Here is a 17,105-nt window from a genome sequence, read left to right on the forward strand (position 1 = left end):
AGTAGAAAACAGTATGGTGATGGATGAAAAAAATTAAACATTGAATTACTATATGATTCAATAATTCCACTTCTGGGTATATATTTAAAAGAATTAAAAGCAAGAACTTGCACAGGTATTTGTACAGTAATGCTCATAGTAGTGTTATACACAATAGCCAAAAATGAACAGATAGACAAAATGTGGTATATAAATACAATGGAATATTATTCAGCCTTAAAGAGAAAGTAAATTTTGATACGTATTAAAGGCATTATATGCCAGACACAAAAGGACAAATATTGTATGATTCCACTTATAGAAGGAAGGTCATCCATATAATTGAAAACAGCAATATTTCATTTTTTATGCCTGAATAATATTCTATTACATACAGATATATATCTCACAATATGCATATATATCACAGTTTCTTTATCTGTTCATCCACTGATGAACACTTAGGTTGTTTCCAAACCCTGGCTGTTGTAACTAATGCTGTGGTGGATATGAAGGTGTTTATATCTTTTCTTATTTTCATTTTCTTTGAATACCTAGAAATGGAATTGCTGGATCACATGGTAGTTCTATTGTTAATTTTTCGAGGATCCTCCATACAATCTACCACCAGCAGTGCACAAGGATTCCTTTTCACTAATGGCTGCACTAATTACTCCCACCAGGGCACAAGGGTTCGCTTTTCTCCGTATCCTGTTATTTCTTGTGTTTTTGATAACAGCCATTCTTACAGGTGTGAGCTGATGATAGCTCATTGTGGTTTTGATTTGCATTTTCCTGATGCTTAATGATGTTGAGCATCTTTTCATGTGCCTAGTGCCCATCTTTTTACAAGCTGTTTCTTCCTCCTAGAATATTCCTTTCCTGCTCACCTTGCAATGCTGGGCTCAAGCAGAGCTGACAGCTCTGGGCAATTTGTCCGTCTCTCTCTACTACCTGCCCTGCCCCTCAGACAAAGGCCTCTCACTGCACACCATGCTGAGCTGGAATTCTTTCTTTACATATTCACCTCTTCTGTTTTCTTTGATGGAGCCAGTTCTTGGAGCAGTTCAGTTCTCAATAAAGTTTGCTGAATTCTAGGATAGAAATCCCTTATGAAAAATTTTCTGGACCAGAGCTGTTAATGAAGAAAGGTGGTTTATAAACTTCTATGGCTACAGAGGGAACCTCCTGCTGACCTTGGGTTTTCCAAAGATGTAGTCAACAGAAGGCCAGAGGGGTCTTAACCAAGGGAAATAGGAAAGAATGAAATCATAAGCATGGCAGGGAGGTGAACACACTGAGGAATGCTAAGAACCTCTCTTAGTAGGCAGCCTAGGTCTTGAGAAGTAACCTCTCTTGTCCAAGGTCACCCAGTCGAGGGAGTGGCAGGGCTGAGGACACAGCTCGCTGACTCTGGATTCTGCTTCTTTACCCCACACCACGTGGCCGTTTGCCCCACTCCTACCGTCCTCTCCTCTCAGGGTACTCTGACCTCCTTGAATGCTGTTTGCTTGTTCTAGTAGAGACCTTTGGACAGAGTGAAGGCCAACACAACCACCTGGCAGGGTCCTAAATCTCTCTTGTGGGCAGCTTCCTGGCAGAGGAGCCTGAGGGCTACTCCAAGCCTGGACTGTAGTCCTGGATGAAGCCCCTACCCCAGGGTCCCCCAGGACCACTCTGGAAGGGGCAGGGACTGGTCAGTTCACTGCAATGCAGATGGTCTGAATTGCACTGTATGTGAACCAATGTTAACAGAAGTCTCTTATCAGTCAATTCTAATTTGGGGTCCAGGCCCCCCTTACTCCACTCAGAACAGTAGACCACAGCTAGACATTCCTCACAACCCTTTACACTCAGCGAGAGACTGGAGGTCCTTAACCTCCCCATCCCTCCCCCAAGGGACCAACAAGACACAGCACAGGCTCTCAAACTCACGCTCCACAGTAGCCCAGACAGCAGGATAGAGTGACCACGTCTCCAGGGTTTGAAAGCGCACCTGGAGTCAAACATAAAATGTTCACGAGGCATCATATTTTCTCTTATAATCGATGTGAGGTTTATGCTCTACTCCACAATTGTATGTTTGAACAACACATCTCTTCCCCTCCAAGCAAAACTCATGCTCCTCCCCAGGGCTCTGCTGGGACTTCAGCGCTTGACAGAGCACCCTGGTGGGCAGGCAGCCTTACATGGCGCTTCACTGTGCGCTGGAGTTTACAGGCACCTTCCCTTTAGTATCTTAGGTAGTATTCACACCCATCCTGTGAGATGGAGGTTTCCCATTTCAGAGCTCTAGGAGGTAAAGCGAGTTGCCCGAGTGGGTGACAGGCCTGAGTGAGTCCCCCCTCGCCATGCTGTGCCCTCACCCCTGAAGTCTCGCTATTAACCCTCAACCCTTCAATGTTAAAATTCACAGTCCCTTTGGCAGCACTCAGAGGGCTACGACTTTTGTACACCTGAGTATAGAGGCAAGGGTAGCCCACGCAGAGCAGTCCTGGACCCTTGGTTAGCTATGCTTCTATGCAAGAATGGGATGGGCAAAGACTGAGAACCAGGACATCTGGCTTTGCCAGTCTCTGGCTGTGTGTCCTTCGGAAGCATCTTCCTCTCTGGGCTTCAGTTTCTTCATCTGAACAATGCGTGGGGAACTTAGTGGTTTCTATGCTTTGGGACATTCAAGCTTTTCCATTCCGGCATTCTAGACTGTACCTCCAAGAATGTCCCAACCCTTGGGCTCCATCTCTCTTGTTAAAAAGATGTCCATATTGCCAATTACCCTTTTCTTTGTAAAAATAAAGCCTGAAACAACATTGTAAGGCTCATTTTCTGGACAAGGCAGCTTGGTCCCCATCACCCCCATTCTCCATTTCCCCCTTTCTGTGGCACATTCCATGGCCACAGGAGCTCAGGGCTCCCTGGGATTCAGAGCTGGCGGGATGGGAGGCCCTCTGATCCCAAAAAAACTGTAAGAACCTGCTGGAACCCCGCAGCCCTGAGGCTTTGCTTGTCAGAGATCCCTTCCCCCAGGATCTCCTTTAAGGAAGGCATCTGGTGTTTTGTTTCATGATTGAGCTGCCCAGGAAAATGGTCTGAGGCTCCAGAAACTGCCAGACGGAGGAGCACTGGGACAAGGGGCTGCTCAGCTCCCTGGGGTCCCTGATGCCAGCCCCCTCGCTTCAGGGTGGGCTTACTGGGAGGGCAGCAGCACATGATGCTTCTTTCCCCAAACACAGATGGGAAAGTACTTTGGAAGTACGCCCCAAAGATTCCAGGCGCCACAGGTTTGGAATCGGGTAAACCGATGTGGGATACTGGCTCCATATGGAAGTCGCTTAACCTTCTCTGGGCCACAGTTTCCTCATCTGCACCCATCTGTGCAGGCTGTTATGCACAGAATGAAAGCTAAGCACAGAATACAACACCTGGCTACCAGAAATCGCTCTATAAATAGCCTCCTGGTAAATCCATCACCCTGGAGGGTTCTCCATGGAGTCGAGTTGCTGGGGGTGGGGCCGAGGCCCAGGTGTGCTCTACACCCTAGCCTGCTGCCGGATCCGGGAGCCCAGGGCAGGAGAGCCCTTTTGCCAAACTTACAACTCTGGGCCTCAGTTTCCTCATCTTTAAAATGGAACATGGGGAGTTTATAAAAGCAGCTATCCAGGGCTGCCTAGAATTTCCTTGTAATCTCCCCCAGGTCAGGAGGCCTTGAGTGTGTGAGCAAGTTCGCCAAAGCAGGTGAGGGGAGAACACCGTGGGCGGGGGGCATTTCCAATAAATGGGCTGTTACTCCTTCCTCGGGTTTGTCAAAACCACAGGCCCACAGAATGGGCCCAGCTGGGCTGGAAGGCACTGAAGCCACACCATCAACACCTTCTGCTTTACAGAGCAGGACAGCAAGGCCCAGAGCGACTCGTACATGGCCAGGGAGCACACACACTAAGTCTGCAACAAGGCAATGGCTGAAAGCAAGGCCCCCGGACAGGGTCAGGGAATATCTTACAAGTTTTAGAAAATACGGCGCTTAGTTCTGTTTGAATTTGCTCACTGACCTCTTTCCTTGGGAGAACCACATTCAACTTATGATTTGGGAGGCCCTAGAGTTGTTGGTTCCTGTGATTCTGCTTCATGTTTCAGCTCCAGTGTTGCAGGAGGGGACTCAGGGGCTGGGGGAGCCTGGTGGGGGGTGGGTCACTGCACTCAGGCCTGTCGGGGCTGGGTAACACTTTTCAGCAGGTGGTGGTGACAAAGGAGGACCTGGGTGTTATGTTTTCTGTGGCAGCAGCTGCCCTGGGGGTCTTTGGGGAGGGGCAGGGTGAGGCCTGGGGGACAGGGCACTTGGGGTTCACCAGCCCATGTGGCCTCAGCCTCAGGGTGAGCAAGGAGTGTCCTGGGGCAGCAGAGATCCCACAGGAAGCTCAGCTGCCATCGTTGATGGGAGTCCGGGAGCCCCCCAGCAGTCTCTCATGCTCACCCTCCTCCATGGGGGGCCGGCCCCTGCCCAGGCGGGTCAGCAGCGGGCGGTGCAGCCCGTTGTAGAGGGCGGTGCCGGTCAGGAGGATGAGGAAGCCGAGGATCTGCAGTGGGTGGAAGGCCTCCCAACCCAGCGCCAGGCTCACTGCCCAGATGACAATGGTCCGCAGGCTGTCCAGCACCATTCGGGTGGTGGCACTCAGTTCCTTGGTGACGCTGATGCCCGCAAAGTTGAAGAAGGCAATGCTGCTGATGTTGCCCAGCAGCGCCAGGGCGATGAGCGGCTGGTGGCCCACCTGGCAGAAGGCGTCCAGTGCATCCTCCAGTGTCCCGCGAGGGCTTCCGCTGAAGGAGCCGGCAGGGATGTAGTACATGGGCACCAGCAGCAGGGAGAGGATCACGAAGCCAAAGAGGCCTGCGGGAGGGGGGCAAGCATGTCACACTCTCTGCTGGGCCCCCAGCCTCCCAGCACGTTCTGCCCAGCAAGTCCGCTGATCTCCTGGCCACCCCTTCCTAGAGGCCCTCACTCCAGCCCCTTCCTTTCAGATCCTGGAGCCGTCTTGCTTATCAGGAACTCATAGTGGCCCACAGACTGGGCTCTGGCAGCCCCAAATTCACTTTCATCCACATTTTTCTTACTGGACCCAAAATAAGAAATACATTTTATCTATGACCAGTATACGTGCGCACAGACATGTACGCACACTTTCACAAAATAGCTACCCTTACGATTTACAATGCTCTCTGACACTTATAAATTCTATTCTTTTCATTTACAAAAGGATTGCTGGTGGCAACCACAACATGGCTCTCCCAAGTGGAAAAATGTAGCTAATTTAGTGCCACTGGTCTGTGACAAGGAGTTGGGCCAGAATGTAAATCAATGTACTGCTTAATTCAGAAAGTCTTGCTAGGGAAAAAAATGAGGGGAAATAATCAGTGTGCTCGATGACGCAGCTGACTTGGTTAACATTCTGCCCTCCGTTCATAGTGGGCCAGGCACAAACAGCTCCCTGACTGGTACATCGGTCACACGTTGGTAGCACTGCTCTAATCCACCCTGCTAGTTACATATTTTTTTAAGCATAATTTTGATTTACTTCCCTGCTCAAAAACCTTTGATGGTTCTTCCCTACCTGTCATTTAAAGTTTAAATCCACTAGTCTGATGTTCAAGGTTCTCTACGATATGACCTGGACATACTCAATTCCTGGTCATTTCCCCAACATCAAACCTGTATCTCACCCAATCTTTTCCTCAATGGTTTCCAAGTCCATGTCCAGCTCCCCATGTCTTCTCTCTGGCTGGAGTTCCCTCCTTCCCACTGTTGCCTGTTAAACTGTGCAGCTCGAATGCCACCCTCACTGTGCCAAGACACTCAGGTATGCTTGGCAAAAGTGTCACTTAAGCAAAAATGGTCTGAGCTAAAATGCACTGCCTAGTCCTTCTTGCTGGTCAATTTCTCTAGAGTGGGACTTGCATCTCATTTATCATTGTCCTCGTCCTCCCTTAGCTCCTGGCTGCGTGCACAGCAGGTGTCAGAGTGTTTGTCAACACATACATGGTGAAGAGAGGAAGGAAGGGGGGCAGGAGGCTCACCCCACCCAGAGGTCCCCAGCACCTTGCCCTGCATCCCTACTTGTGCATTCACCCCACGTGCTACCCTGCAGTGCGAGCCCCGACCCAGTGCCCTCCCGCCAGCCCATGTGCTCACACACCCTCAGTGCCAACTGCCCGCAGTGGGTGCACATTGTGCTTGTAGACGAACTTCTCCTCTAGCACCATCTGGATGGAGACGATGATCTGGGCCATAATGATCAGCAGGTCCCCTATGGGAAAGAAGGGGCCCAGGGTGAGGCCTGGGCTGCACCAGGGTTGGGAGGCAGGGCGGCAGGCCCAGGGCTGAGGGAGACAGCTCCCACAGGGACATATAGCACCCGAAGCCCCTGACTCTATAGGGCACCATACAGTCCATGAGGCCAGGTCATGAAAACCTGGCACCTGATCTCCCAGCCCTTGGGGGGTGGGGCAGGCCAGCAGGGCAGGCACTATCACCCACTCAGGGCTGAGGTTCCAGAAGGTCCGGGGACCTGTCTGAGCTTGAGAGCTGCACAATGGAGTAAGCAGATCTTTTGAAAAGTGACAGGCTTTCAGATGGACATTTCGGGTTTAATCCTGCCTCTGGGCAACTAGGGTGGTCACTTCACTGTAAAAAGGGCTGCAAGGCTGCTTTTCTGGGATGGTGGGGATGGCTGTGATGACAAGCACACAGCGGGCAGCAGGGGGTGGGCCTTTGGGAAGTACTCACTCTGCATTCTTGTCCTCTCCCAGATCCAGCAGTTTGTGCGGCTGAAAGTATATCGCAGCACAAGCCCGCTCCCTCCTCTGACCTCCCTGCTCCTTATGTACTCCTCCCTCCTGCTGCCGGCCCCGCTCTGCTCCTCCCTACACTCTTTCCATCACCTCAAGAGCAGGTGCATGTCTGCATCAGCTGGTGCCCGCCACACCCTCCCCCAGGGCTTGGTGTACGGCAGTGCTTGTAAAAGTTTGGTAGTGACTCTTGGGCAGCCCAGTGGGACCTCCAACCCCGGCCACACCTGTGATCACTTCGCTGAGCTTGTGCTGCCCATCGTGCTTGCTCAGAAGGTCAGCCAGGCCCACGACCACCAGCCCCGCGATGGTTACCAGGATGCCCAGCCACTGGCTCAGCACCAGTCTTCGTCCCAGGAAGGCCACTGAAAAGAGGCCAGTGAATATGATCACGGCTCCCCGCAGCATCTGGAAGCTGGAGGCACTGGTCATGTTCAGCGCTAGGAGAGGAGAGACGCGCAACATTAGTTCCTGAGGGCCAAGCTTGTCTGTTCCCTGAGGTGTCCTCAGGGCTGAAGACGTGCCTGGCACATAGTAAGTACTCAATAAATCCTGGATGGGTGTGTGTGTGTGTGTGTAAAGGTCAGTAGGGAGGGGCAGGGGTACTGAAGATGCTCTGGGGGTAGGGGTGGCTCTTTCCCCAGCAGCCCCCATGGGCCACAGGCTTCACTGAGCCCTTCGCAGCCTGGCCTGGCTACTCACCCACATACATGATGCTGGTCCCAGTCATGTCGCAGAGGGCTGGGGGCAGGAAGAGGAGGGGGTTGAAGGGCTGCTGGGGGTCGGTGCTGGGGTCTGGGGTCCCTGCTAGCCTGCACTGGAGCAGGTAGAAGGCAGCCAGGCAGGAGAACTCCCCCAGGAACATGCCCACTGCCTGCAGGGACAGAACCATAGGAGTTCAGAGCCAGAAGGGTGACCACCCAGAAGAAAATTTTTAAAACACAACCTTTCTTTAAACAAGAGTTTATCTATAACCCCAACACGTAAAACAGACAAAGGCAGAACTGCTGTGTCAAACATCTCAATGGGACCCTCAGGCTGCAGACAGCCTGGTCTGAAAAACTACCAATCTGGGCCAATCCCTGCTCAAGTTCCAGGTGGAGAAATCAAGGCCCGAGAGGGTCAAGAAATTATTTTAGGTTACAAATCAAGTTGTTGTCAAAGCTGAAGCTAAAATCTGAGTCTCTCACTTTCCAGTCTAGCAATAAGGCATCTTCCATTTATGGTGTCTGCCCTGTCCCAGGGGGGTCTGGGCTCCCTGGAATTGGAGAGCAGGTTTTACACGGGGCTTGATTTTTCCAAATGCGTCCTGACTTGGCCATGGTGAGGGTTGGCCTCACGGTGCCCAGGGCGTGACCGCTCACCAGGACTTGTGCAAGCCTCCTACAGGGGACAGTGCCCTTTGCTCCCATCCGGGGGCACTGCATACCCGGCCTCTGCTCTGAGACGGGAAAGAGAGAAGCGAGTGGCTCCCAGGCACTCCACCCCTAGGTCAGGAGACAGCAGGGCCTTATGGGGCACCTGTCCTGTAAGCCTGGGAGTCGGGAGGTAGGAAAGTCAGGGACAGATACCTGGAGAAAAGGATGCTGGAAGCTGTGTTCCTTGCTCCCTCCACAGCCTGGGGCCACAAAGTTGTCTGCCCACCTGCAGCAGAGAGAGAGGAGGTCAAACCCTCCTACCTGGTCCTGGGGCCTGCGGTGAGCTCACTCCTCGCAAGGCTGAGAGGCCAGACTCAGGGGATTCTGCCTGGAGCGGGGCTCCCTCTCCAAGGGGCCAGTCTCCATGACAAGGAGCTTTCATCTGAGATTGTGGACAGAATGTGGGGGCCTGGGAAACTTTAGCTGAAATTTCATGAACCTGCAACAGAAATTGTGCATTTCCTCAAATTATGAAGGTAGTATTATGGTCCCTGCAACTTTGTCACATGTGGAAATCACAGCTATTGTCATGATCACATTAGAGTCCCTGTAGAAACTGTGAAGTCATCATTTACAGTCATCACTACTCCAAAATTACAGTAATTAGACCCAATGCTTATAATTTCATGGGTTAAGAAATGCACGTGCACACACATGCACACTCCGATATCACAAACTGGCTTTTTTTTAGTTTTGATAACTTTATTTCAACATAATTGCCTTTTTCTGTAATTCTTGGTCTTTTATGTGCACATTTAAAAACACTACTCTAAGCTTCACCAGGCTACAAAGGGAACAATGGCTCAAAAACATCAAGTCCCTGGTCTACAAGGTCACGGAAGTCCTGGGAAATGACTGCCTGCCACAGACCACCCGGTCACCTTCACATAACCCGAAGGATCTGGAGGGTTTTTCTAGCACTGGCTCTGAAGCAGGTGGCAAGCACACGGCACTTGTGGAGCGGCCTGCCAGCCAGCGCCCCAGCAGATGGCATGCTTCCCCGCCGAGCCTGGACCCCGCCTGGGCCCTGCTCTGGGCAGCTACCACCAGCCCTTCTGCACTGACCAGCGTCTGCACTCAAGCTCCTGCCCCCTGAATTTTGGCTGACATTAGTTATGTCCCTGGGATCGAATCTCTCTTTCATTTGAAAGCCTGTCAGATATTTAGAGAGGTTTTCACCTTCAAATTTGCTCCTCTGCTGGGTAAGCAGCCTCAGTCGTTGCTAACCCTTCACTCCCGTGGGTGCTGACTTCTGGACGTGCTATGGTGGGCCCAGGCCCACAGCCAAGGGCAGGTAATCTGGTCCAGATGGAGGCTGGCAAGACGGAGGCCCCTCCCTCTTGCTGGACATCCTGCTTAGTTCTGGCTCTCGGCTAGTGGGGCAGGACAGGACAGGGGAGGTGGGTGAGGACCACATGCCAATGGCGTGGCTCACATAGGCTGATCTGCTCTCCGGCCCAGACTCCCTTTTACAGACGGAGCCTTCAGAGAGGGTCTGGGTGAGACAACTGAGCAAAACAGAGAGAACTGAGGAAGAGGGAAGAGGTCAAGCTTTACCAAGGGCACAGAAATAACTGCCCTGGAGCGAGGGCAGGTCAGAGAGCTAGTTCCCAGGGCTCCTCTAGGAGGGACAAGGCAGGTCCTGCCAAGTTCACGAAGGTCAACCAGAAGCTTGGGGCAACGGCTGGTGTGGAAGCCCTTTCCTCATCCTGGGGCCACAGCCAAAGCACAGACTGGCTGGCTCAAGAAGACCCCTGATCTAGCAGTGGGGCCACCTCCTGGATCCCCCTGGGCTCCTGCCTACGCACTTTACAATCATGACAACGCACATCTGTAACACTTTCTGGTTCCACAGTCATTGTCACTTGAGAGGGTGTGAGCTCAGCATGCAGCAGCTTCCCCATCTCTCAATCCCCTGCTCCAGGCACATTATCATACAGAAGCGCAAACATTTTTCTGTTGAGTGATTGGGACCTCCAGACCCCACTGGACAAATTTTAGGCAGGTACTACAGTCCATACGCAATGTCTCCTAATTTCCCACCTGGTCTGAGGCGCCCCCTGCTGGTAGGACCAGCTGGGTCTGTCCTTCCCTAGGGAGGCAGGGGAGCTGGCTAGAGGGCTGAGCTTCCTCCCCTCCCTCAGGGCTGTCTTTGCTTTCTCCAAGGGTTGGGTCTGCCTGAACAGGCTGCGGCTGGCAAGTTCCCAGCAAGGGAAATGGAATCTTTTTGTATCTGAGGGACTGGGGCAGGTTTACAGCCCCAGGAATTGGGTGTCAGGACAGGCTGCCCTGCCCAGCCTCTGGCCAGGGAGGAGTTCAGGCCTGCAGTCACTTTGGGATAGAATCAGGCTTCTCATTCTGGCCCTGGGAAAGGCTTTGGTTCACTGTGCAATCACAGAAGGATCCCACGTACCACAGAACAAGACCCAAAATCCAGCACCAGTTTATCTGGGGATGACAGCAATGACCCCCTCCCCCCACCCCACCCCAGTGGGATAGCACTTGTGTCTTTGCAAAATGCTCCATTAACATGTTTTTTTTTTTTTTACAAATGTTCAACTCCTTGAGTATTGACTTTGTACCAAGCCTGTGCTGTACACTTAATGTGGGTCGTGTGGTTTAAGCCTCACAACCAGCCTCAGGGTGGAGGGGTGGAGAGAGCCAAGTTCAGGCTCATATAGTTAACAATAGGCAGATGCTGGGCCAAACCCATCTGCTTGAATTTATTTTCAGAAAAGGCAGCAGGAGACACAGAAAACTCAGACTTTTGAGTTTCATAGGTTGGATGAGTTATAGTTTTCTCACCTATAAAATGGGGATAATAATGCCAATACTGATGAATTGGCAAATGTAATAAATGAGACATGTAAGACCTGGCACATGAAGGTAGTCAGTGAAAGTTCGTTTCTGTCCTTTCTCCCTGTCTCCTCTGTTGAGCAGGAGCCATCGCCCTGTGTGTTGCGTGGGCACGGCCCCAGCTCTGCTCCAGCCTGAAAGCTTCTGGGAGAGCATCTATCCTCTCGGACCCACCCTGTGGTTCCCTAGAGCCGCAAAGTGCTGAAATAGGAGAACACACTCAGCCATGGTCTCAGGAAGCTCCTTATTTGACAGATGAGAAACCCAGGGGCCAGAGAAGGCATGAGGGATACAGGGAAGCACTATACCCAGAAGCCTGCACCTCCAGTTCCAAGTTTCCTCAACACATATCATCTTCTTATTCCAGGCTCTTCCCGCTCTCCTGGCTGAGGTGGGGAGGTCAGCCCTGCAGATGGGCCCTCCACTCTCTCTAGACATTGTATCCTGGGAAAAGCCATGGTCTCTTGGGCAGGAGGCCAGTAGGCCTCAGAGGGTGATGGGTGGTGACCCTTGCCGGGGGTAGGGGTGGGGTATTGTGTGTGTGTGGTGTGTGTGTGAGTCAGCCTCACGTGGCCTTGCCCAGCGAAACTCAAAGCTCAGCATTCTGAGAGTTGTGTGCATCTATGTGTGGGCCGAGGTGGCGGACAGAGACTGAGGAAGTGGCTGATGTAGCTGCCTCGGACTGATTAGCTGTGTGTCCATTCTCTGCAGAATCTGTGCCATTTCCTTTCACATCCGGAGACTGTCAGTCCCAATGAGTCAGCTTTTCTCTCCTGCCTGGGATCTTCAGAAGTGCCCTGGGGCTTCGATGTCACAGCAAGTGGCCTGGGCTCACATGGTGATAAATGATGATAAGCCCTCTCATCTCCTAAGTATTAGGAAACCCTCAGTAGAGCTTACACTGTATCCAGGAAGAAGGTGTGGCAGGTATTATCAGCCCATTTTACAGATGAGGCTTGGAGATGCCCAATGACTCATCTAATCCCACAGCTTCTAAGCCTCAAGCTCCTTCCACTACTACACTGCCTTCCTGACTTAAGGCTTTCTCCAGCTGGCCTGAATCCCTTTGAAGCAACTATCCCAACCCAGCTCATGGAACCTAAGGCTGGGGGAAGGGGCAGCTGCCAAGGCAAATGTTAGAGCTAGCACAGAAGGCACAGTGAGAGTCCTTCCCTAATGGAGGCCCAGTGATCCCAGGCCTCTCGTCACCTTCCTGGAAGGGTCCCTGGACCCAGCAGGCCTGACTGTTGGAGAAGAGACCCCCATGACTCCTTGCTGGCTGGGTGGGCTTCACAGACTGCAGAAGTTTAGGAGGGACGGGATCTGAGCCTTACTGAGTGAGTGGCCACCTGACCCTTGCTCTTTCCATGCAGAACCCCCAGCTGGATTCTGGAGAAGGGGGCTGTGAAATGGGCCTGGTTCAGGCAGACAGCGCTAAGCAGTGCCACAGGAGGGCAAAATGTTTGGTCTCCATCAGGTGCATCAGCAGAAGGCCTGGTGGGGGCGAGGAGGCACCCACTGAAAGGAGCTGCTCCACAGGAAGGGTCCCTCTGCCAAGACCCAGGCACAGGGCTAAAGGGCCAGCCTGCCTGGTGGCTTTCCCTCTTGTGAGTAGGTGAGCCCCAGCCCCGGCCCCGGCCCCAGCCAAGGCAGGCAGTCTCCCTGCAGCACAGCCACCCTGCTGAGTGGACAGTGACCTCCTACAGCAGAGAGATGACCTGTGGTCCCAGCAGAGTGGGCAGCACGTGCTCACGCCCACTTCCTCATCTGCTGTCTTCAGCCGTCCCAAGAACCCGGGGAGGGAAAGTTATGCTCTTACTACAGGCCAAGAAACTGCAAGAGGCTACTAGAGGCTCTAAACCTGAACCCTGAGTGACCTCTGGCTCCAGCGGCGGAAACTGAGCAATAGCATGATCTCCTGGGCTGGGACAGAGCTTCAGGTGTTTGCCACCCAGTCCCAGAGGGAAGGCGCTCCGATGGCAGGGAGGGGAGATGCTACTATAGGATTGCAACTTCCACGGGCACATGCTTGTCAGTTCTTGTCTGGGGAGATGTAAGAGGAAACCCCCAAGGAAGAGGGATGGGGGGCACTGCAGCTGTAAAAGAACAGGACTGGACTAAAATGCTGACACCTAGGTCTGGGCACCAACCAGCTGAGTCACACACACAAACTTTTCTTGGGATCTTGACTGTAAATTGTGGGGATTAGAATCGATGATTTCTGTTTCTAACGACTCTAAATGCCCCCAAGAATGACGACAGAAGTCCGCAGCCTCATCCATATTGGAGGCTAAGAGCATGGATTCTAGAGCCAGACTACTTAGGCTCAAATATAAACTTTGCCACTCAATAGCTGAGTTGAACTTGGGTAAGCAAGTCCATCTTTCCAGACCTCAGTTTCCTCAACCAGGGACAACTGGATACGTTCATCCATCTCATAGGGTGGTTATGAGAATTCATTAAATTAACTCATGAAAGACAGCCAGGGCAGGACTGGGCACCTGGAGCTCTCTGTGCATTAGCCAGTCAGCACTTGCTGTGGTCACATTTCTGTCTGTCTGTCTGTCCCTGCCAGAAACTGCAGGTCAGAGTGACTGCAAATCAATAATTCCCATCAGGTGTACACAGCTGCTCTCCCATGCCCTTTCTCTGAGAGCGTCCTTTTCAGAGTCTGGCCTCAGACTGTTGAGGCTCCAGTGCTGGGGCCCATCACAGGTAGGGAGGTTCCTGAGAGGCCCCATGTCAGGTCGCAGGGCAGGGAACAGGACCAAAGGTGGGGTCTCCACCTGGAAGCCTCTTTCTGGCCTCTCAGGCAGCCTCCAAGGGCAAGGCCTCCTGGGGCTGAGGATCCCCTGGCTTCTTACCTGACCCGCTTGGAGCTTTTTAAGTAAGGAGCTGAATCAGCACAGTTCACCCCACTAGTAACTGGCAATTTCAGCTCTCTTTGGGGATGGCAGCGCTGGCAGACCACTGCCACCCTATAAGGACCAGACTGAGGTCTTGGCTTGTGGGACAGATGGACAGATGATTCATTCTGCTGCATTCAGATCCTAACTGAGATGGGAGCCTTTACAGCTGAGGGCTCAGCCGAAGGAAGCCTCAGGGCCCAGGAGCCCAGCACCAGACACAGACGCAGTTGGCCAGAGCCCAACCAGAAAGGCCCCACCCAGAGCTCCACTTCCTGTGGAAAAGGGAGGACACTGTGATTGTCACGCATGTACACATCTGGCTCCTCCATGGCAGGGTCTAAGCACGTTAGAGGCAGTCCCAACCTCCTGAGGACCTTCTCTTGGTCACTTCTGTCTCCTTCCCTGAGTTCAGACAGTGCCTCACATAGTGCCCAACCTCCTGAGGACTGTCCTCACTGTCCCACAAGCACCTCACCCTCTTACATTGGAGCTGAACTGCCCCCCTACCATCCCTGTCTGGTTTAATGACACTTCTGTTCTCCCAGGCAGAAGGCCAGGAGTGATTATTTGATTCCGTGGGTCAGGCCTTGTGGCTTCATTCTGCACCTGGTCTCTCCCACCTGCCCCTTCCCTTCCCAACTCACTGTTAACTCCTGGTTCCCCTCATTTGCTATGCAGCAGCCTTGGAGTGCTTTTCCCTGCACAAAACTACTCTTCACCTTGACCACCAGGTTCATCATCACTTTTAACATGTCACTCCCAGGCTCAAAAGACTCTCTTTGATAACAGGATGAGATCCAGGCTGGGCATTTGGTGCTAGTTACAATTCAATTTGATCTGGCTTTGCTGTTCTCCTGCCTCGATGTCCCCACCACATGTAGAAATCCTACTGAAGCTTCAAGGCCCAGCCCTAACCCTTCCTCCAAGAGGGGCCCATGGGCACCTCCTTCTCCGTCATTGCAGCCCTCCACCCTCACTGGTCACTCGGCCCGCTGGGCAGCTGTTGTAGCCCTCCCCGGTCCACAGCTCCTGGAGAGCAGGGCTCCTGATGCATGCTTGTAAGGGGACACGGAAGGGAACTCCCTCCAGTTTAAGCATGAGGAAATCGAGGCGCAGAGTCGGGAAATGACTCGTTGGGATCAAGCACACAATCAGAGCTGGGGCTTGGATCCTCCAGCGGGGGACAAGGCCTCGTTCCGCATTCCCGGGGCCTCGCACCTCTTGGGTGGTCCATAAACCGCGTGAACCAATCAGAGAAACTAGGCTGGCTGGTGAAGCCAAGAAAAGAGAACCGAGAAGAGGCAGGGAGCGGAAGGTGGCAGGGGTCCCCAGAGCTCCCGCGGGCCGCCGAAGGCCCGGCCGAGCCTCCTCCCCTCCCGGCCAGGCCCGGACTCACTTTGCCGAGAGCGTGTTGATGGAGCCGGTGACGAGCATGAGCCCGGCCAAGAACAGCTGGTACTTGGTCCAGGCCATGGGGGCGACGGGGGGGACACGAAACCAGAGGGACCCCCGCAACCTCCGCGCTCGCTGGTGGTCGTAGCTCCCGACCTGGTCACCGGGGGGTCTCCGGCACGAGCGCTTCCGGGCCGGGAGTCACGTGGACCACAAGGACCCGCCCCGCCCTGGCTCGCTCCGCCCCCAGGGAGGGGGCAGCGCCTCGGTTTCTGAGCTCAAAAGAGTTGCGGTGCCAGTGCTGTTCAAGCCTGGAGCCAGGGAGCGCTGATACCCACAGGGTGACCATGGCAAGTCACGGAACCAGGCCCCCCATCTGCATAAAGGGCTGATGGGACGATGCAGTGTGAATACATCGTGGATATTAGAGCGTTTTGTAGACCCTTTAGAGAGATAGAGCTGAAAAATGTCAGAGGCGAACCACAAAGTAGAAACATCCAGCGTGGGAATCTCCTCTCTACAGGGTACTTGGGGGAACTACTGGGAGGCCTGGGACGTGTCCCTAGAGACTCCAACCCACGTGTTGCCCATATCTTCCAGAAAAGTAGGACTCTAGTTCCTGCTCCCTGGGAGACCATTTTATAACTAAGGAAAACATCTTAATTGAGAGAAGCCAAGGGATTTGCTTATGATCACACTAGTGAGTGATGGAGCGGAGGTTTGCACGCAGATTCTTCAGTTTCCCCTAAATCTGTGGCTTCTGCTCAGCCCCTCCACCAAGCTCACCCCACCGCTCCTTCTGGGATTCCCTGATGCTGCTGAGAAGCATCCACAGCAGAAAGACCCAGGTTTGTGTGCAGAGGCTTTCAGGCTTTAAAATCCTACTCCTAGTTCTCAGCCCTCAGCTGTCCTCTATCCTCATCGCTAGGTCTCTAGTCTGCACCCCATGTCCTGTCACCACAGGCTGGAGCACCAGCCCTTGGAGGACCTGCTTCAGACACAGTGAGCACATTTCCCCATTATTGCAAATCTTGTTGCTGGGGGTGCAGGGCTGGATGGGGCCTGCCTGTCAACTCCTCCTGCTTGCCCTAACACTGCCTTCACCTTATGAAAATGACCAGCGTTGAATCAGAAACACCCTCAAGGGACTGGACCAGACCCTTTTATTGCAGGAAGACTTGACAGAGAAGGTGTATAAGTGGGGTTCTGGACAAAAATGGAGGTTACAGGATAGACAGAGGAAGGGCTGTCCCAGAGGGGGAATGGCAGTGTGTGGCACAGAGTTATGAGTGGGCGTGGAGAGTGTCTGGGACCCACAGACCATCCAGGAACTTTCTAACAATGTAGCCTGTTCTTGTCACTCAGTGGGGAGTTGAGAGACTCAGAAAGAGGTTTCTTCCAAGTTTCTTATCCTCAACAACACCACTAATTTCTTATAAAGGAATTAATTCAGTTATGCAAAAATATTGACTGAGACACTGGGGCCTGTAGAGATGAATGAAACACAGCTTCTGTCCTGAGGAACAGACCGACAGGGTCCACACCAGCTGCATAGCCCCACCCCGATCGGAGGCACTTCATACAGCACAGTGACACACTCAGTGGGGCTCTGGACCATTTTCCCCACATGTGTCCAAGCCAAGGGCACTGTCCTGAAATAAACATTACTGATGATTAGTGGTGTCACCAGCCCGACATGATGTCACTAGCA

General features: G+C 52.9%; 1 protein-coding gene across 2 annotated transcripts; it reads right to left on the reverse strand.

Annotated features, from left to right (window-relative positions):
• Nucleotides 1-56: 56 nt before the first annotated feature.
• Nucleotides 57-15,617, reverse strand: SLC35F6 (solute carrier family 35 member F6). 2 transcript variants are annotated; one of them, XM_006197186.4, is made up of 6 exons: nt 15,399-15,617; nt 8,391-8,463; nt 7,522-7,693; nt 7,047-7,259; nt 6,168-6,278; nt 57-4,864 (listed from the first exon to the last, which is right to left on the reverse strand). In XM_006197186.4, exons 1-6 carry the CDS (start codon nt 15,473-15,475, stop codon nt 4,395-4,397), a joined length of 1,116 nt encoding a protein of 371 aa, XP_006197248.1. In that variant the 5' UTR covers nt 15,476-15,617; the 3' UTR covers nt 57-4,394. The 2 variants fall into 2 exon arrangements, with proteins under 2 accessions (XP_006197248.1, XP_015097740.1); XM_015242254.3 differs by lacking the exon at nt 8,391-8,463 and adding an exon at nt 8,499-8,676 and having other exon boundaries at nt 15,399-15,589.
• Nucleotides 15,618-17,105: the final 1,488 nt, after the last annotated feature.

The sequence above is a fragment of the Vicugna pacos genome, chromosome 15 (genome assembly GCF_048564905.1).
Source record: "Vicugna pacos chromosome 15, VicPac4, whole genome shotgun sequence".
Lineage (NCBI taxonomy): Eukaryota > Metazoa > Chordata > Mammalia > Artiodactyla > Camelidae > Vicugna > Vicugna pacos.